Source organism: Osmerus eperlanus, chromosome 6, assembly GCF_963692335.1.
Source record: "Osmerus eperlanus chromosome 6, fOsmEpe2.1, whole genome shotgun sequence".
Classification (NCBI taxonomy): Eukaryota; Metazoa; Chordata; class Actinopteri; order Osmeriformes; family Osmeridae; genus Osmerus; species Osmerus eperlanus.
In genome coordinates this window covers 9,393,243-9,414,706 of record NC_085023.1, presented here as the reverse complement: position 1 = coordinate 9,414,706, position 21,464 = coordinate 9,393,243, and the positions used below count along the sequence as shown (strand labels likewise).

General features: G+C 44.1%; 2 protein-coding genes and 1 long non-coding RNA gene across 4 annotated transcripts in view; 1 reads left to right on the top strand and 2 right to left on the bottom strand.

The window, feature by feature from the left end:
- Positions 1-4,643: 4,643 nt before the first annotated feature.
- Positions 4,644-7,702, bottom strand: LOC134022851 (uncharacterized). The gene is made up of 4 exons (XR_009930696.1): positions 7,570-7,702; positions 7,177-7,288; positions 6,989-7,092; positions 4,644-6,662 (listed from the first exon to the last, which is right to left on the bottom strand). It is a non-coding gene; the product is annotated as an uncharacterized LOC134022851 (long non-coding RNA).
- Positions 7,703-9,467: 1,765 nt separating this feature from the next.
- On the top strand, positions 9,468-11,796 carry LOC134022850 (uncharacterized). Its single transcript, XM_062464589.1, has 2 exons — positions 9,468-9,865; positions 10,095-11,796. Exons 1-2 carry the CDS (start codon positions 9,481-9,483, stop codon positions 11,228-11,230), a joined length of 1,521 nt encoding a protein of 506 aa, XP_062320573.1. The 5' UTR covers positions 9,468-9,480; the 3' UTR covers positions 11,231-11,796.
- A 2,826-nt stretch (positions 11,797-14,622) lies between these two features.
- Positions 14,623-21,464, bottom strand: part of unc5b (unc-5 netrin receptor B) — a 41,828-nt gene continuing 34,986 nt past the window's right edge. For both annotated transcript variants that reach the window (XM_062463299.1, XM_062463300.1), the window contains 9 exons: positions 20,499-20,693; positions 19,787-20,155; positions 19,527-19,614; positions 18,938-19,112; positions 18,509-18,748; positions 18,222-18,371; positions 17,852-18,016; positions 17,529-17,707; positions 14,623-17,312 (listed from right to left, as the gene is read on the bottom strand). In XM_062463299.1, the coding sequence (XP_062319283.1) occupies positions 17,147-17,312; positions 17,529-17,707; positions 17,852-18,016; positions 18,222-18,371; positions 18,509-18,748; positions 18,938-19,112; positions 19,527-19,614; positions 19,787-20,155; positions 20,499-20,693 (1,727 nt within the window). In that variant the 3' untranslated portion in view covers positions 14,623-17,146. The remainder of the gene's footprint in view (positions 17,313-17,528; positions 17,708-17,851; positions 18,017-18,221; positions 18,372-18,508; positions 18,749-18,937; positions 19,113-19,526; positions 19,615-19,786; positions 20,156-20,498; positions 20,694-21,464) is intronic.

Here is a 21,464-nt window from a genome sequence, read left to right as displayed (position 1 = left end):
CAGCTTTTTAAATATGAAAAATATGAAGGCAGCAGATTGTTGTCAAAAAGATTCATGAGTAACTTTAAAAACACACGAGAGTTGTTATTAATCCTGGTTTTCCAAAGTGGGTTATGGTCAGTGGTTGCAGCCGATTTCCATAGCGATTGCCTTGTGGTAGGCTTGATAGGCACAGTACTATGGAAGGCTGTTTGTGCCAAAACACCAAATTTAACGTTTGTGTACAGACGGCATATTTAACCATGTACAGACATCAATTTATGTCGTCTGTACACGGCCGTTTTTAACATCTGTACACGTTTAAAATTGGGTGCTACCACTTCATTTGTTTCTGAGGGGAAACCAGATAACGATCATTGCAAGAGAGAAAACCTGTCCCCACTCAACCAATCTTGATTGAATTAAGGTTAAGAAATAGGCTAATATAAATTTCCAGTGACATTATCAACAACTGTAGGCTAGTTTGTAAGCTACTGGTTACTTACTGAGAAAATAATTAAGCTTGTATACTATATCATATTCACATTTCCAAAAAGGTATACATTTAAGATCGCTAAAGTGTCCACTAGATGGCAGTGTGAGAGCACAAATGGTAAGGGCAGAGCCTCTGGTCAATGTGATGGGTATACCCAAGCATAAATTGTGGCGCAACAGCAAGCAAAATAACATTACAATAAAACAGGTTAGGAATACACAGGGTTGAAGACAACTGGACAGTACACAAAGTAGCCTTATTCAATAAATAAAACACAGGTAATACCCATGGCAATATACAAGTAATATCCAACACAGGAAATGTACAAAATACTTTTAATGTAATTGAGATTAAATGAAAATGTACAGGGTCTGGTTTTTCCCCCTGGATAGGGATGGGAACTTTTAGAGGATAGAGACCTGTGTTAGTCAGAGCATGTTTGAAGGGAGTTGTAAATTAGCTTTCGAACAATCACATATGTGCAACGCTACTCCTTAACGGGTTAATAAGTTATTGTCTCCCAAAAAAAAAAAAAATACAGTTCTATCTACTGCGAGCAATTAATGCACAGGTCAGGTAATAAAGGATAAGCACAGGGCAGCAGCAATCGTCAAATCATAATCAATCATAAGGCCTAGCAAGCCCTGGAACTTTAAAGGGCAGTGAATGAAATTCCAAATCTTGGCTAGTGCTCTACAGTTTACAAAAATAATCCTCCCAGAACTTCCCTCTTAATATCAAAACCTAAAGTAAATAGACAACGACTGAAAACGAAGACAATGGCCAAAAAATATATATATTTTAGAAAACAATTGCCTAATCATCAAAACTTTCCGCAGTGCCGCAAGGCTCTCCAGGTCGCGAGTCACAGGTCACGTGTCATTCGCTTCCGCTCCGACCCTATGCTTTCTACCTGCCGCACACACAGGTAGCTAACTGCAAGATTAGGCTTCAGTATTTCCAAATGGAGTGACAGCAAAGGCTACAATCGTTGGCAAACAGATTTAACAATGTGGTTATTCGTTATAACTCTGGACAGACTGAAGAAGCCAGTGACAACCCTGCAAGTTCTGCGACACTGGTAGACAGGTTAGTGCAATATTTACTTCAATAGGCTATTAGTCTGCCAGAACCACAATTGGGTAAATTCCCACCACAAAGTGTAATGTTACATCTTAATAGTCGGCATACTGTAGGCCTATAGCTAAAACAAACTTTATATGTACCTGATCCTCATTGTATCCCACTTTTGTTGTAATCACTAGCCAACCTGTTTGAATGTTGGACATTTCCAGTCTATATATTTCGGAATCAGAAATCTAATAAGCACGATCATGGGTCATTTTAGCATGCATTGATAAGGCTTTGAAGGTCAGTCGTGGTATTGTGTGTCGTAGTAGTGCATGTGTTTTAGATGTTTACCTCTTCCAACACACCTGACGCCTCTTCCACAAAGCAAGTTTACCGAAGAAGCCAGGGTTAACTCGCTTTGTGGAACATGCCCCTTGGTTGAAATGAATGGGTCATTATCAAACTAAACACAACCAAATTACACATTCAATTGTATCTGGTGTTGTGGAAAAGGCTAACATAGGATTGAGAAAGGCAGTTTAGTACATAGACAATGGTTGCTTGTCTTCCTACATACCAACCAGAACGTTCCATGAAAATTATCTGTCTGGCACCATGTGAAAAATGGACACGGATTGAATGGTCTTTATTTTCAGATTTGAGTGAATTTGATTTTAGCGTTTATGTAATGATTCTTTTTCATAAAGACTTGGGGTGTTTAGGAGAGGTCAGGAGCCCAGGAGGACAGGACCAGCCAAACAGCGGATGACGACAATAAGTTCTCCCAAATGGCAGAGACACATTATATTTTCCGAGATGTAAGTTAAGGGGGAGAACAGTAGTAGGCAGGTGTGACGGGTATGTAACAGAAGTAGCCACGCTCCGTCACAACAAGGTATCGTTCGCCACTCGCGGGATTCGAACACTCGACCTCCGACTTGCCAAGCACGACCACTACCAACTACGCCAAAGAAAAGCTAGCTCTTCTTTGACGCGGGTGGCCTCTTACATACCTGGGGAGTGAGTTTCACGGTTCTCACTCCGTTATACAGGGGCAAAGACAAGATTGCTTATAATGTCTGCCAACCCAACCATCAGAAAGACGCTTAACCTAGACAAAGTCTCTACAGACAAATTTAATAAAATGGTTTACCAATGGAAAGTAACAATCATTTAGAAATATTCTTTGTCACTGTAAGTAGTAGCTTACATATGAGTAGGCTAATACAACATAATTTCCAATAAACAAGCTCTGTTGTTTTAAGTAACTCAATTTTTGAAATTGATAAAAGGATGTAAAAGAACCTATAAACAATTTCCGATCTTTGTGGTTTTATCCTTTCCTCAGCTGGTTCATCAATAAAGAAACTTGCGGTTCCACTGTCCATGCCAGAAGGTGAATTTATCAACAAGATTATTAGGCCTATTGACAATGTGATTACAACAGTTAAATGATGTGTGTGCACTGTATTTAAGACAGGACATTGAGAACCTGTTCAAGAACATCAGTTCCCAAACTGTCTCTATCTCCACCCAAAGGATTTGTGTGTTGCCAGATGTGTTCCAACTGTTCGTCACTTGGTTGAAATTGGTTTAGGGGAATCACAACTCTGTAGCCAGTCCCCCTGGTCGGCCACCCCCTGGTCGGTCGGCCGCTGGAACTGGCCCCTCGTCTGCTCCAAATATACCTTGGATACCAGTGTGATGTTGCAACTGTTGTGTCAGACAACCTTGCACAAAAATCTGATATGGTGACATGTATCTGGCAGTCCTCAGCCGGTGGTGATTCCATTGATTGCAAAACAATCCAAGTTCACGATTTATACGAGGCAGGTGAACGAAGTAAGGAGCCCAAAGATGCCTTTCGTTGTTGGCAATAATGATTCCTTCCTTTTCTAGATATGTAAACAAGGAGTGGTAGACTCCTTTTGTCACGCTTCTCCAGACATCGCCCCACAGTCTTTCAATGTGTTGATTATGAGTGCTCCTCCATCTTAAAGCACTCTCTCAGGTTGATCCTCGGAAGACATTCACATCTGACTCTGGATGGGACACCAAACTGGGTGACTGCTTCCAAAAACGGGTCCATTACAGTGTCACTTCTGTTGTTGTTAGAAGCTTTCAGGAAAACCACCAGTCGGCTGAACCCATCGATTCCTCCATGGATTACAATCCTCCACCTAAAAGATGAAGGAAGGGAAAATAAAGGATTTCACTTGCATATCTAATTTTATAAATAACAAAAAAATATAAATGGCTTTAATGCAGCTAAAATGATTTGTATACATTTCTGTGCTACAAGAAAAGTCAGAATCAGAATGGGTTTTATTCGCCATGAAAGTTTGCACAGACAAGGAATTAACATATAGGAATCTAAAATGTAAATATGAGACTAACTATACTAAGGGTACATAACTAGCAATACTAAGTGGAATAGAATTAAAATAAACTATACAATAAAATTTGCAGTAATTTACAATATAAAAATACAAATATTACAAAAAATACAAATGGTACAAGATTGTGTAGTTCAGTGCAAAAGTAGTGTGTTTTAAGGACATTGAGTCATGAAGTCAGTGTGAACCCTTGGCCTTGTTGAAGAGGCCAACAGCAGAAGGGAAGAAACTGTTTTTGTGGCGTGTGGTATTGGTCCTGATGGACCGCAGCCTTCTGCCGGAGGAGAGTGACTGAAACAGGGAGTGACCAGGGTGGGAGGAGTCGGCCACAATCTTCCTCGCTCATCTCAGGGTCCTCGAGGTGTGCAGGTCCTCGAGGGTAGGCAGATTGCAGCCAATCACCTTCTCAGCAGTGCGGATGATACGGAGCCTGCTCTTGTCCTTGGCAGTGGCAGCAGCGTACCAGATGGTGATGGAGGAGGTGAGGATGGACTCAATGATGGCTGTGTAGAAGTGCACCATCATTGTCTTTGGCAGGTTGAATTTCTTCAGCTGCCGTAGGAAGTACATCCTCTGTTGTGCTTTCTTGGTGAGGGAGCTGATGTTCAGTTCCCACTTGAGGTCCTGGGAGAGGATAGTGCCCAGGAAGCGGAAGGACTCCACAGTGTTGACTGGGGAGTCACACAGGGTGATGGGGGTGAGTGGGGCTGTATTCTTCCTGAAGTCCACAACCATCTCCACTGTCTTAACCCTTGTGTTATCTTCGGGTCATTCTGACCCATCAGTCATTGTGACCCACCGTTGTATTGCGACAACTTTACCGCATACAAAAACAAAGTGAAGCATTTTCTTTTAACCGTTGGGCTGTCTCAGACCCCCCACATTGCAAAGGTTAAAATAATTTTTTTTTGTTTTGTTTTTGTATTGGGTAAACACAACGATGGTTCGTTGGTCATGTGACCCGAAGGCAGCACAAGGGTTAAGAGCATTGAGCTCTAGGTTGTTCTGGCTGCACCAGGTCACCAGGTTGGCCGCTTCACACCTATAATCAGACTCGTCTCCACCAGAGATGAGCCCAATGATGGTGGTGTCGTCCGCAAACTTCAGGAGTTTGACGGATGACTAGAGGTGCAGCTGTTGGTGTACAGGGAGAAAAGCAGAGGAGAAAGGATGCAGCCCTGGGGTGATCCAGTGCTGATGGACTGGGAGTCAGAGACTTGTGTTCCCAGCTTAACGCACTGCTTCCTGTCAGACAGGAAGTCTGTGATCCACCTGCAGGTGGAATCAGGCACGTTCAGCTGGGAGAGCTTGTCCTGAAGCAGGGCGGGATGATGGTATTGAAGGCAGAGCTCAAGATCAAGTCGCAACAGCAAGTTCAGTCAACGTCTTTGTCCAGTCACAAATATGTAAACAAAGCAAAAGCAAACTATTCTACTCACCCTAAAAGGTTCAGCCTGGTCCAGGTATGCAAACAATCTGAATAAAAATGGACTGGTTACATTCCCAAAGGTCCAAACTATCTAACCAGTTTGTCCAAACCATGGGCGTCATTAGACCCTTTTTACTGGGGCATGTGCCCCAGTATGAATCTGCTTTGCCCCAGTAAATTCAAAAGTTTGAGTTTTAACAATTTACTTTATTTGTCAGTGCATTAATTTAGATTGATAATCCCGGAAAAAATAAACGCAGGATCCCAATCAACGGTTGTAAAAGTGTTTAACCGAAAACACAAACCGATGCCCACAGAATTCCATGTCAGCGCGCTCTTCTGAGCTTGCCAAATAGCCACTGCAGCACACACACAGAAGTCCAGGTGTCGGACTCGGCACACAAGTCAGAATTGAGGTAGGCTAAGAAAACATTACTAAACTAAAGATAGTTTCTAAATGAGCGGCCTACCGATAATCTTATTTTGACTAAAACATAAAAACATTATTACATGAAGCTAAAAAAAAAAACTGTATTTGCACTCAAATTAATGCGAAAAAATGTGCCCTCGCATTAACTATTGCTGTCCCTGCCAAAGCTGATATCAAACTTGCGTCCCTGAACTGTTGTATAGTGGGTTAAACAAGGGGAGTTTCTATAGCCTAGTAGTGCATTGTGCGCAGCAAGCGTGAAAGAAAAAAAGGGATATGAATAGGGGCCTGTGCCCCAGTAGAGTTTTATGTCTAACAACGCCTCTGGTCCAAACAATGAATTATATCAAGACATAGCCACGAACTTGTTGCTTCATTCTGCTTTCGCCGATTCAATTTTTGCACCCTCTCACGCACTTTCGCTCATAGGAGCGATAACATTTAACAGAGATTAACTGCATCGTCCATTGACCTGGTGGCTCTGTAGGCAAACTGCAGGGGTCCAGTAGAGGGTCTGTGATGGATTTAAGGTGTGCCAGCACCAGGCGCTCTAAATACTTCATTACCACAGAGGTCAGGGCGACGGGTATGTAGTAATTATGTCCTGTTGGCCTTGGCTTTTTGGGCCGCCACGGCAAAATCAACATAGAGGAAACATTGTTAGCAGCACCTTCAGGATTAGTCCTGATGACACTTTGCCTCACACGCCATCTCTGGACTATGACACCCTCACCCACAAGCCAGGGCTTGACAGCTTCTGGTCCTATTTCATCATTGCCAGAGATGATATCCAGCACATGGTTATCAAGTGCATCATCTGTTAGATCCGTGTAGCGACCCCTAAAAGAGAGATTGTACTGTCTATGGAAGACAATGTATACATATTAGAATTTAGATACATTTTTGACATTCATCCCTAGTAGTAACTCTCAACAAAACAATGCGTTTAAGGAACAGTGACAAGGCCAGCTATGTGGTACATGCGCATTAGTTTTTTCCCCCCAAAGATATGGGATATGAAAGAGTTCTATCACAGTATATTGTTTTCTTTATGAAATGTATAGAAAGGGTAATTCTGCAGTGTTTCATGTGCTTTGTAAAGAAACAAAAGAATTGTATAGGGCTCAGTGAAAAAGGGGTTACATTTTTCACATCTCTCCTGAACTAGTCCTTAAATTGACACATACCTTAATCATCGGTTCACTGTTCTTCTAGAGACACCCAAGGAGACAGACAGGAACCGGCCTTCCTGTCTGTCCTCCCGTTCGAGGTACGGTGAAACCAGGACCAACTGCAGGTCAAGAGAAAAATGTTAGAGGCATCGTGTTTTGAATCTTGCCCCTACAGATTATGTTTACTATGAGGAGTAAATTACCAGGTTGTTGTTGATCGTTAGCTCGCTAATGAGCAAAAGCATTTCATCAACCACTTCAGATTGAAGCAGTCGCCCTCTGCTCCAGCGAACGCTCGTCGCCATGATCTCTAACCTGTTAGCATGACAAAATATATTAGTGGTAGGCTAACTACAACAAAGCCAGTTAAACCAGACTCTGAGATTGCTGGCTTCAGTAACATAATAACCATCAGTAAAGCAATATTCAAAGCCTTATAAGCTCTATTTTAGCGGCGTTAATTTGAGCTTGCTCATTATAAAAGAGTTAGCACTACAAGTGTGTTGACGAGAAGTCAGGAGCCCAGGAGGACAGGACTAGCCAAACAGCTATACAAAACAAGTAACTTGGCTTAACGTTGCTAATTGATAGCCTACCTGGTTAGAACAGGCTGTATAAAATCCTGTTGGTCATCTGAAGACAAAAGTCAGGTACAATCTGCAAAAGTCTGGGAACAACTGTTCAGAAAGTTTCTGGTTGTCATTTTCTGCGATTTACATCCACCAGAATTCGAAATCACACTCAACGTGTTCGTCTTCTTCTTTGGTTCTTTAAATGGCGGTCAGCAAACAAGGTATAGGTGCATTACCGCCACCTACTGGACTGGAGTGTGATACCGGATATACCGCACAAGTGTCTCTCCCCCACACAAATGGACTGTCCCAAATACTAAATGATACGTAAGAGCCCACATGATCACAGTAGGACTATGTACAGGCTTGCACAGACACTACATCAAAAGGGGGGTGGCTATGTTGGTCCCAGCGTCAAAAAGGGGGTGGGTATGTTGGTCCCAACGTCAAAAAGGGGTGGGTATGTTTACGCCAACCAATAGCATGGAAGCATAGATGGTCCAAACGTGTACAGACGTTAAAAATGGCCATGTACAGATGTCAATTTATGTTGTCTGTACACGGTTAAAGATGCTGTAAAGTGGAATTGAAAATTAGTTTTAAGTTCATCACACCACAGAAGAATGTGTTGTTAACTACCCATCCAAATGAGAATGGATAAAAAACACAGACAAGTATGTTAAATTAGGCTTTGAAATCGTGAGAAAATCAGCAGTCTTCTCTGCTTGAGACTGGGGGGGTGTATCGCCTGAAGGAGCTGAAGCTCCGCCCCCTCAAATTTGTATTGAATTTAGCAACAATAGCAACTAGGTAAATCAATTGCAGATATCAGAACAGACCTACCTGCAGTCTCTGCGTGTTTAATGAGTTAATTACTTTGTCTTTGCATCATACCAGCTGAGTAACAGAATGCAACCGTCTGTGATCTGACGTAGATAAGTCGCTGTGACGTAGATAGGTGGGGTTTGGCTCCGCCTATACACAACCTGAGCTGAAAACGAAAGAGAAACTGTTCAACGGTCTAACTCCACATTTCAGTGGGACAAAGTTTTCGCGCTTTGCACATGCTTTCAGGAACTCATTTCACACGTATATAATGTACTGAGAAGCAAATCATGGAATTTGCTTTACAGCACCTTTAAATATGACGTCTTTACACAAACGTTAAATTGGGGTTTTTGGCACAAACGGCCTTCCATACGGTACACACTCAAGAGCTGTAACGTTAGAAAGTGTACAGCGGCGAGGATGTGACGAACACGTGGGAGTGATGGGTGGAAAGATGACTTAGATGGGTTTATCAACAAAGCGTCACAGGGGGGTTTCCGCAGGTTGAGCAACCCGAGACCACCAATCTGGGTGGGTCAACCCCATACACGGACATGGAGACTTTTACGTCACAGCTGGGACTCCCCATTAAGCAGGTGCTTGGCAGTCAGCGCGTCGGGCTCGTACTATGAAAGGCGTGTGATAGTGAACGAGAACACAGGACACCAGCCGCCAACTAGACACGGACACTTCTTTTAAATTTCAATTTAATCGATTATTCGATGGTCTTATTTCACTCGTCAAGATTCACTATGAATGTAAGCAACTTCGGATTCACTTTGTTTAATGAGAGTAAAATATCGATGTAGGTTAACACGTGAATAGGCAGTGATATTACTGTCATAGTTTGTGATACAATGTGATGATAATCAAGTTGTTTGCAGGTCTATTATCTTAATCATATCCTGTATAAATCTAATGCCAGTCTCATTAGACTCAAAACAGCAGTTAAAAAGACTTACTATGGATCTATGAATCTATTCTGGAAACTTGGTTTACAGCTATACAAAACATGTGACTGTCCATTTATTTTGCATTGAGGTCACAGTTATGTTTAATCTATCTCTTTGTGATCCTATTACAGGTGGAACAGTCAATTTGCATGCTATGAACCTGCTAAGGAGAATGAACTGCCAGAGAATAGAGGGCCAGTTCTGTGACTGTGTGATCCGCCCATCCATTCAACTAGGTCCAGGTGGACTCTACCTGGCACACAAGAACATCATGGCAGCCTCCAGTCCCATTCTGGCATCCCTTCTGCCAACTACAGGTGCTTTGCTGGAACTGCAGGTCCCCTGTCTTACAAAGGAGGTTCTGGAGTCTTTGCTGGATTACATTTACACTGGGGCTCTTCCTCCTTCACATCAGAACCTCTCCCTGCTGTCTGCTGCCACCTATCTGCAGATGGAGGAACTGCAGCTATCTCTGAAAAGGAGACTGGATGCAGCACACCGGTCTGCCAAATGTGCTGAGCCTGAATGGATTGTTGATGGTAAAGTACAAGCCATAAAATAATGCTATTATAATGAAAATGTATCTATGTATATATACAGTACACATTCTTGGAATACACCATAAATTATGAGAAGCTTTCTACATGGTCAGCTGACATTCACAAAACAGATGAGAAGTGCAGATATTTTTATTATATGTGCCTTTTAAAGGAGTTGAGATTCCTTAGAAATACAGCCCCTGATTTCTACAACTATTCTTTCTTCCAGGTGACAAGAATCCACATTTGAAGATGAAATGTGTTTCTGGTCAGCAGCCTTGCAGGAAGGAAGATGTGTCTTCTTCTCATTGGCCCCTGTTTCCACTGAGCTGTGAGGTGGTCCCAGTCATCTGTCACAGCCGCATGGCAGGGAAACCTCCATTCCTGGCAGAAAAACGTCCTCAGGATTATCTTACAACCTCTCATGACAGGATAGAACAGGGACAGCAGGCCAGCTGGCAACAACACCGTCTCCACAGCTCTGATATGGAGAGGGATGGGGAGGATGACGCTGGGTTTCGCGAGCAACAATCTAAACACAGTAAATTGTCATCAGCCAGAATGAGACAATTCGGTGTGCAGGAGGTTACCATGGGTGCTCGAGACGAACCAGCCTATTACAATAGGGGTCAAAGAGTATCTTTAGGTTCAATCTGGTCACACAGCCCAGGCCAGGCAGTGCAAGCAAAGTCTGCTGTCTGTTCAGAGTTGGGCAGTGAGTATCTACTCTCTCCTCAGTCTGAAACAAGAGGGCAGAAGGGAAACTATATGCACAGCTCCTCCCAGATCCACCACTCCATGGATCACCATGGCCATCCATTTTCACACTGCAAATTCACAGTGTCACAGACATTAGACCTGGATTATGACACTCTCTCAATGTGTGACCAATCAGAGCCAGAGAGAGAAAAGGCCTCAAGACTCAGCCCTTCTCCCTTTTTTGAAAACTGTTCTGGTACTGATGATGTCATCGCTGAAGACACCCAGGACCAACTGGGGCCAAAGTTTACAAGCAGAACCTGTTCACCGGTTGAGGAGACACAGTTGATTTGGGTGGAGCCTGGAAGAACTCCTAAAATACACCCCTGGAGAAGGGAAAACCATATATTAGAGGGGATTACGTCAGAAGAGCACAGACATGACATCACCAGTGACGTATCCCCCCAGCAAGGCCAAGTTGGCTACCACTGCCAGCCTTTGGACACCCAACTGCCAGCCACCTCCAGTGAGTCCAGTGATGAATATGCTCCCTCCTCTAGTCCCAAACAAGGTCCCAGTCCCGTCAAACACCCTCTGGGGGGCAGAAGCAGACAGACTAGCATCTCCCCCTTGATCCTGCTGGACATAGAAGCCAAACCCCTATAAAACAGCCTCCACCGACCTCCTTGGGGGGGCCCTGGCAGCCAGTGTGCCTGGTGGCGGTGTTGGCCAAGCCTACCAGTGCTCCCTATGTGAGCGGGCATTCAGCCAGAGGGGCTCCCTCAATAGACACTTGCATTCCCACCTGGGTCTGAGGCCCTACTCTTGTCCCCATTGCCCCATGGCCTTCTCCAGACAGTACAGGGTCACAGAGCACATGCAAGTGCACCAGAGAGGCCTGGAAGTCCTACAGAAGACTGGGCCCACCGGATGAGATCTGGATCGCACTGGAACACTTATGGAACATAGATACAAAAGGCAATGATCAAGCCCCTTGTGGATCCTTTTTTCTGACCAAGGCTGATTTGTTCATCAGAATAGAGCCTGTAGGTATGTCGCTTTTGATAGGATTGGATGTAGCACACCAGGAACACCAAACATGCAATGTCAGAGAAATGGTTTGTAAATACAACCAACTCTGATATAAACGAAACATTTGGAAACTTTCTTCAGGTCAATATGCAATCGCACAAAAAATAAAATGTTTTCTTGTCCATACATTTTGTGTACTCGATCTGTTTGTGTATATATACTTAAGTTCAGTTGGAATGTTTGAAATCGCATATATGCGACGTTGCGCTGTGAGACCCGCATTCGAACAATCACATATGTGCGACGCTACTCCTTAACGGGTTAAATAGCATTCATGAAAAAAGTGTTTTTACAGTTGTTTTGTTATAAAAACGTGCTATAAGCCAAATCAAAATATAAGCCTCACCACCACAAGAACAATTTAAAATCAGGGTATAAACCACGGCTTTATTTCCGAAAAAATATGGTATGTGCCTATACTGTGTTAGCAAGACATGCCCAGCCTCCCTCATACAAAGTTTCATATACAAAGATGTGGTGTTAGTCAGTGCTGCTCCTAGCACATTAGGTGCACTAGGCAAGGTTTACCTACCTGTAATTAAAGTACTGTGTGTAAGAAATCACTAATGAAGAGGCCATTTGGGAGGAGGAGCATCTGTCACGCCCTGCCCTAACATCTAGCCTGTGTCCAGGCTCCCTCTCTCTTGTCTGTCTCTGTTTGTGTGTCTGTGGATGTGGTTTAAGGCTCCAGTGCTATCCTGATTACATCATCCAGTCCACCTGCTCTTTTAACACATCTGCCAAATCATCTACTATACAGTAGTCTACTCTGGCTCTGTACCCACTCCACTCCATTTTTTTTTTTTGGACTTTGCATCAGTTTTGCTGTAGGCTATTTTGTAGTAAATACCAGTAACTAGCTATTGTTACTAATCATGTTTTCCTGTTATTTAGTTCCACTCCCCAGTTCTCTGTGCGTGTATGTACATGGCCCCAGGCTCCGGTGTTCCATACCATGTCTTCAACTATACCTGTTTTGCCTTCACACCTGCGGTTCATCAGCTCATCAACTCAACAGTATAGCAACCCTGTTTCTCCATCCACTCACCGCCAGACAGCAGCGCGGTCAGGAGGGGGCCCGGGGGGCAACGGCCAACCTGATCAAATTGCTGCCCCCCCCCACTGGCCCCGCTAATCACGAGCTGCATATCGTCCGCCATCCAGATTTTTTTCATTAATGGAAGGGGGAATTAAACTTGACATAGGTTACTGGGAGTTATTTTAAGACCAATCAACATATCCCTGTACACACAATTATTAGTTATTAAAATTAAAGTCCAATGAAACAAAAAGTATGTTTACATTTTTAAGCAAATTAAATGTGCTCTAGTTATGTATTAGACTGTTAGACTACAGGTTCTTAGTGTTGAGTGCCAGTGTATAGAAGGTGCTGTGCTGTGTCTACTATTATGTGAACAGACTGAATGTGCACTGCAGCAGCACTGAATGTGTCAAAGCAGATTATACAGGAGTTGTGGTACTCATTAGAATTTAGATGTTATATAAATAATATTTTAATATAATATGTATAATATGCAGTATATATTGTGACATCACGAGAGGCTGGGTCCTGGAGGGGTGCTACATTCCCCGGAGGTGGCTGCAGCCCTGAGCAGCTGTGGCTCCCTCTGCTGGGGGAGCCGGGAGCTCCATCCCTCCCTAAAAACGGGCATTCCCACACACCTGAAACTGATCAGACCCTGATGACCTAAAGGGTTGGGTTAAAGAGGGAGAGCCACAGTTAGGTGGGCAGAGTGGGGTTTGGTGAAGAAGAAGGAGTCCTGCGCCTAGAAGAGGCGCCGTTTTTGGAATCCTATGTAAGATCTTGAAGTTTTTTTTGTTAATCCTGAGGATCTTCAATAAACCCTTGTTTTGTTCGACCCCGGTGACCTCGCACTATTTTGAGCTGTCCCGCTGAGGGCTGTGTAGCCTCTCGTGGCGTCACAATATATATATATATATATATATATATATTTAAACTAGTATTTATTTAATAAACAATGTATTAGTAGTTACTAATACTTATTTGGTCTGCATTGAATTTTTGGTTTATTAATACAGTGTGATTTTAATTAGTGTTGGTTATCATTTGAATTTGTCTTTGTTTTTGTTGAAGTTAATGGGGATCCAAATTAAAATAAATAAAAATAATCTTCTTTCCAGGCAATGGTCGTGGCTTTATTTTTGAAGCCAGTGATCATCAAAGTCAATAAAGCTTTCAACTGTCATCTTGGGCATAATGCTATTATAGTTAATGTCTTTAACAACTGTAACTGTTACAGTGATGCAAGAACACTGACATTCACCACTAGAGGGCACTGCATATTGCGAATTCTGTTGATGGGTTACCCAAATCCTCACAGACATGTGTAGCCCTGAATATTAAACATTTCATTTGATAATGAAATGAAACGAACCTTAGTTTGTTTGTAAAATTTGCTTTTCAGATGCTCACAAATAAGATTTTTTTTTCAACAGTTATTTCCCATTATCAAAGTGCATTTGTTCTTCATGCAGGAATTTATTTGTTTTTTCAAATCCTGACTTCTCCTCGAGAGATTTACAAGAACTGGTGTGAGAGGTTTTGACTTGCAGTAAATGTAATCTAAAAGCTCCTATGAGTTTTTTGGGTACCTTGTTAGTTGATGGTGGAGGCAGCCTGTTGATGTCTGTTAGAAACATTTGAAGAAAAGTGGAGCCTACATTTGGGTGTAGGCTAAGCAGCTTACAAGTTACGACCATCCAGCCTCAACACACTGCTCACTAGTTTGAGGTGCTTTGGGCTACAACTGAACATCACTGTTGTGGAGCAGGATAAGAAAGTCACTCTGAGCGTTGACGTGTTACAAATCACTACTGGTTAACACTCTTCCAACTTCTCCATACATGACACAGGGATATAGTTAAACTAGGAAATATAATTTATTGCATAAAAATTATATTTAGTTACAGGTAAGAAGGCTAGATGTTTATTTACAAATGGTAGTTTACAGAGTGAAGCAAGTCTGTTTTTGTCTCAGAATTTGTTTTTTTTGTAAAAACAACATGAACAGCCTGAAATCGAAGGCTTGTAGTCCGGTTCTGATCCAGGTGACTACCCGAGTGGGTTATGTCTGGTAGGATTCAGACCCAGAGAAAACATCAAACATCTTGTTATTGTTCTGTAATGATAACCAGTCTTCTGTATCAAACAGGTTGGGAGAAGGGGGTAGTGGGATAGCATCCATTGTTCAAGGAGGTTCAATGCTTGTGACCCGTTTAGAAATCTGTTTCTGTAGGGTCACGATGCTGAAGGACATAATATTCTTCATCATCACTGTAATCATCATCATCATCCTCAATATTAGCATTTCACTTCTTAGGCTGTGCTTTACTGAGCAGGGATTACAGTGATCATATGTCAGCCCAGACTTTGTATCCATTTGGAGCTCCCACATTACACACAAGAGAACTACATTAGAGTATCATCAGAGTTTCCATTGCTGTGCACTTTGTTCAATCAGCAGGTGTGACACATTTTCAATTCAACCCTGTCTGCCTGCATCCTTGCATCTCACTGAGAAATATACATGTTTCCAGGGAACAAAGAGGATTTGATAATTCACTGTCATTTTGTACTTGCATAGTACTTAGAAAGATGGCAGATACATCTCAATCAAGCACACACACATACAGTTTTTAATTCATTCATACAGTGACGGATAGCTCACGGCTGGGGAGGAAAGCTGAGATACTGCCATGTATTTGTTTTGGATTTGCAATCATGGAGTTGAACACTATTTTTTTGCTTCAAGGGCCAAAAACCAGACATCAGAGATACAGAGAGAGTTAAAACAAATTTAGGCTGTCTGACAAAAAAATGACAATATTGACAATGTAAGTAGCTTGATGACCCTGACCACAAAGCAGGCAGCTATGTAAAAGGGAAACAATCAGTTAGTAAGAGGCATGGAAGAAAAGAGTAAGCTAAATAAGAGTTAGACAGACAGAGAGAAAGAGACGCGTGGGGCATATAGGAAGAGAAAGGGGTTGAAATACAGTTTAGAAAACTTGAGGTAAGGATTTATGCTCCATTGCTGCCAGGTCAACACAAGGCAAGATTAATCTGCCAACAAGCCACATCATTATTATCTGGCAGCACTGCTGACTGTCAACATGATAACAGAGGTTGTTTTACCACAGCCAATGTTATTTTACATATTAGTTTGATAAATCAAGTAAATACACACATTTGAAAATTATTATTTGTTTCTCCAGCCTTCCACTGTTCCACCTCTCCCAGGCTAGCTCCTCCAGCATCAACAAAAACCAAGCAACATTGTACCTTGGTAATCAAGCACAACTTTAAAAAACAGATTTCATGTCTTGATAATAACAGCAGTGACACAAATGACAAAGAACAGATCCACAAATATGGATAATAACTTAAAAGAGCGTTCCCTAAAGGAAACTTTTAAGGGTGGACTGAGGGCTCTCCTGCTGTGTATTCTGAATCGGAACAGATTAAAGGCCGAGCAGAAAGACAGGAGAGAAGGATTCAAGGAGAAGGAAAGATAAAAGAAAGGAGAGAGACCTTCTTTGAAGCTGACTGTTCTACCAAGACTTTGAGGCATCCGGGGGTACATTATCAATAATCAGTCTTGATCACCTGCCCCACCTATCCATAAACACCTCTGTCCTCATACACCCCATTGTACTCCACCCCCAAATCCAACCAAATTAGAACTTCAAACTCAAAACCATTCCTGATATGATTTGTTGTCAGTCACACCATAATTATGAGGATAATATCTGTCAGAGTTGGCAAGAGGGCAGTCTGTGAGTCTGTCCCTCTGTGTCTGCCAGTAGCCTGAGGGGTTGCAGACAGGTACCTATCCTGTCGCTAGCTGCAAACACACCATGACAATGGGGACCTCAAATATGGGCTGGTCGCTAGGAAACAAAGCCCAATCCATGAGGTGAGAGGGTGTTTAATCATGCACTTTCACACTGGGCTTCGAGTATGTCTGCAGACAGAAGTGCGGGCGTGCCTGTACGTGCATGTGTGTGCTTTGATGTATGATTGCTTGGATTTTTGTGCGAGAATCCTCAAGCATTGTGTTTATGTACAAACAAACCACATTTATTTGTTTTTCCTCTGAAGAAGAATGCAATTTGCACTGCACATACAACACTGGGATGGTTATATGCCAATATTTTACACCTCCTTGCAACTCCACCCGTCTTCACCTCCACAAAAGGTGCCACATTGCTCTGAAGACAGGCCTGGGTAGTGAGTGTCACAGGTAGCCCAGTGTGGTGAGGGTGTGGTGGAACTGATGGGAAAGCTTGGAGAGGAGATGAGGCAGAGGTAATAAAGAGGTGGATATGACAGAAATGCTCTCTAGGAGCTGTGTAGGGTCCTAGTTTCTTTGTGCATATATAGGCAAGTATTGGTATTTTCTTGATGATGGCAGATGTGCTCTCTTTGTTCTGTTTTCACTTGACCAATCAGCAATCCCCATCTGTTGTCATGACGACCAGCACCTCACTCTTGCCCATGTCTTCGAGTGCGGTCGCTAGAGAGACTAGGTCTGCGTCACCTTGGTGACAGGCCTCCCATAGGTCCAGCAGAACACCCGTGGGGCTGGGTTTTGTTGCAAAGTAGTTGAGATACCTGAGAGAGGCAGGGGAAAGGAATGAGGTGAAGGTTAGTGTCGAGAGAAAGGAATATAACAATAAGGGCTCTCTGCCGGCGCTTTATTATAGATACATACAGTTGAAAAAACAACACAGAGAACAATACAATTCACACACAAGCAACCCCCCCAAAAAATACAAAATAAAAATAAACCCCACACAATAACAAGCCATGTCTGAGGTTGGTTCTGACCTGTCGAACCCCAAGCTATGTGCCAGTAGTCTCCAGTCACATCCGCGGGCACTAGGGGCGTCGAGACTGGCACAGATTTTGTGGCGGATGGTGGCAGGCAGGCGAAAGGCATAGGGGCCCACCTGGGAGGAGGGCAGACAGGTGCCTCCCGAGGGCATGGGCGAGTGTGGTGGCAGGGTCTAAAAAGTGGGTAGGAGAAGGCAAGCTGTTGGAAACCAAGAGAGGTCTGGCACATACTGTTGATGCTCCTTTCCTTGTACATAAAATGGTGGTGGCTTCATTTTCACTGACCTTTCCCCCTCTAATCCCAACCTCCCAAGTACCTCCTGGATGTCTGTGTTCAGCTGGAAGATCTGCCCTTCTCCCTCCACCTGCCGGACGCAGATCTTGCAGGCAAGCTGGGACACCGCCAGGCTGCCTCGCTCCAGACTGAAGGTGCAGTGGAGAGGCCTCTGGCTGCCACTCCAAATGTGGTAGAAGGGGATCTCCTACAAATCCCCAAAACACAAGCCCAAATAGCTGGGGTCACAAAAAAAGTGACGAAAGCCATTGACAAGTTCATTCATTTGTTTTAGGGTTGGGGTAATCTGTAAGATGTCTGACTTGTCATGACTGGGATGTAAACTCAATAGCTGAGGTTCTCTACATGTTTTACAGAGAGAACTGGGGTGGCAATGATGTTGGTTTTCTGACCTGGTACTTTGCCAACAGCTTGCTCCTCCAGTGGGAGTGTGGGATGTCATGGATGGACAGGCGCAGGTTGTGGTAGCTGTCTTTGAACATGAGAGGCTTGGGGTCCTCCAGCAGAACTCCACCTAGACTCTTCTCCAGTTCCAAAACCTCCTATGTAAAAAAAGAGAGAGGGGGGACATAAGGGGCATGTGGTCCAGATGTGAACAGAAACACAGAGAGGGATAGAAATAGAAACATAAAACAAATTAGGGAAAATATGACACAAGAAAGGGAAGGGGGGGGGTTACCTTGAGTGCATGGGGGGTGTCCTGGATGCAGTAGATGCGCAGGCTGTAGTCCAGGGAGAGGCAGGGGGCTCGGGGGGCAAACAAGGCCAGCTGCAGACGCTTGCAGGCAGACTGGGGTGGGGCGGATTGGCCCACCAGGCCGTAGGTGCCAAGCTGCTCCAACAGCACGTGGCAGCTCTCCTCCTCCAGTTGCAGGTAGCAGGGCGATGACAGGGTCTCCTCCCCCACCGTAAGCACCTCCTTTAGGCAAGGGGCAGAAGCACAGCATCAACAGACAGCACACTGCACACTTGACTAATATATGAAACAACTCACCAGATTTGATGAAGTTATGTTTTGGTTGTTTGTAATTAGCAGTGATAGGAGAAAATAGATCACATTGAAATATGATCCAGATCCCCCCCCCCCCCCCCCCCAACTACTCCTCACCTCCCAGGCCCCCTGATGTGTCTGGGTCTTGAGGGTGAGGATCCAGTCTGGGGTAGGGGTGTCCAGCTGGGCGCAGTGTGGCAGTGTGAGAACCACAGGCCGGCTCAGCAGCATCCCTGATGGTCCACAGCTAACTATGGGGCTGAGCACTGTTTGATTGCCCTCCGACGGGAGCCTACACACAAGGAGAACAACATGAGAATGGCCATTTTTTGCTTCTCTATCACGCAGACTTAAAGTAAGGATCCCAACTGAGATTGACATGTAGGTAATGCTAGTTACCTTACTATCACAGATACTGTAAAAAGAAAGGATTCTACAGGAAGAATGTAACAGAACAGGTACTTTTTGCAGGCTGAATCACAGCTTTAAACTTGCTTGCACAGCAACTCTGAATTCAACTTAGGATTTGTTCTCTTTGGTTAGGAACCCACAGAACTGTAACTTTTACTGACAATCCATGAACTAAAACCTTAGAACTAAAGACCCGATACCTCTAAATGATAGTGATTTTGATGGTGAGGTATTTTCCCCAAAGTTATTCCTTCTGAGAAAGCTTAGAGGAAGGGAGTCTTAGATGCTGGCTTACGTTGTTTTTTCCCACTTGCTGATTATCAAGTACATCTCGTAAAACTTCCCCTGAGGAATGGTTCCTGGTGGAATTAGCAGACTCACACCTAAGAGTATGTGTGTGAGAACGAGATAGACAGAGGGAGAGAGAAAGAAATAAAAAGAGCAGATTACACTGATTACTATAAACCACCATTAGAAGGCACCTCCATTTGCTGTTGCGTGTGTGTTCCAGTGCGTTACATTGTCTGTGTGTAACTGAACAGGCCTTCACATTACCTGTGTTGGGGATGGTGAGGCGCCCACCCAGGTGACCCAGGGTGGCGCTGGTGCTGTGTCCAGGCTCTCTGGACAGTGTCTGCCCATGGTGCTCCCTGTCCCTGCCCACCGTGCCCACCATCTTCAGGCTCAGGATCTCCCCATCAGAGGAGCCCCCCGAGGGGGGAAGCTCCAGGGAGGACAGTGTGGAGGAGTTGTACACCTTAATCTTCAGGCTGGGGAGAGGATCCAGCAGGGGAGAGGTGGTCATGGGGATCTTGTGGGGGCTGTCGTTGGCCCCCTGCTGCAGGGAGAAAAGGGGCCCACGGAAGGGTCCCGCGGTGGCAGTCAAGTCTGGGGGCGCTGAAGGGTGCAGGAGGTGGGGGTTGTCTGGAGGGAGAGAGAGACAGAAAGAGAGAGAGAGATGAAAGAGACAGATGAAAAAAGAAAGAGAGAAAGTGTGAGAGAGACCTATTTATATGTTGTCTGGTAACTATTCAAAGATCCTAAGAAACACAGTTGCTACAAAGGATTGGTGCCATCAATAAACTTAGGATGGTTAGGGTAATAGAATAGAGATAATAAAAAACACATATAGTGACATATAGGGTACAGAACCCCCCACCACAACAAGGATGGACAAATTAAGAACACTACAGACAAAATAGGGATGATCAGGCAAATCAGAGCATTGCAGAAGCCATTTAAAAGCAGAAGCATGAGAGCTCCCTACCCTGTCTTGGAGGCTTGTAGTTGCCGGGGTGGAAGGCCGCTGTGAGGGCAGAGGAAGAATCTGTGATGTCACCGTGGAGGTGGCTGCACCTGCGTCGGTATGCCAGTATGCCCACACACAGCACCAGTACGCCGCACAGCAACAGTGCCCCCACCAGGCCAGCATACACCGCCACACCCATGCCAGGCTCCAAAGCTGGGGGAGGGCAAAGACGTAGGGTTAGGTTTTCCACAACGATATACACACACACACACAAACATCTGGATCCAAAGCTGACAGAGGACGGAGTGGCAGCTATATGTGTATACATGTACAAATCCACAAGTACATAAATAATTAAAATCAGGGAATCACAAGAGGACAGGGTTGTTTGTGATGCAGATAACAACTGTAGCCTTTAAAAAAAGATTTATTTCATTCTAACTTTGTTGTAAAATCAATGCTACATTCCCATTTCCTCTCCAAGTCCATTATCCTGTGGGGGCTCTACAGAACAGTGGTAATGATCACACATTAGTCTGCCTCCCCACCCTTGACTTGCAGGGATAGTTCTTCACAAAAAAACTGTGGCGAGGGGAGGTGGGTGAGGGGGCATTAACCTGACCTGCTGCCTACCCCAACTCCCTCCACGCTCTCTTCTGCTGGTAGATCGTATCTGACTGGGTAGCAGACACACACACCAACACACACTACTCAACTCCTCTACCTATCCCATTTCCTCCTACTAGTGAAAAGATGAGCAATTGATGGCACATGAGCTAGAGGAGAGGAGAGGTGGGGAGGGGAAAGGAGGGGAGAGGAGAGCAGAGGAGAGGGCCACTTGGGTAGTTGGAAAAAGAGGACCAATACAGTAGAGGAAGAATGGAAGATGTACTCTGGACAGATGAGAAAGGAATGAACACTTGTTTGAGAGAAGGACCCAGGAGGGGTAGAGAAATTAAAACAAGTTAGGAGACAGGAAGGATG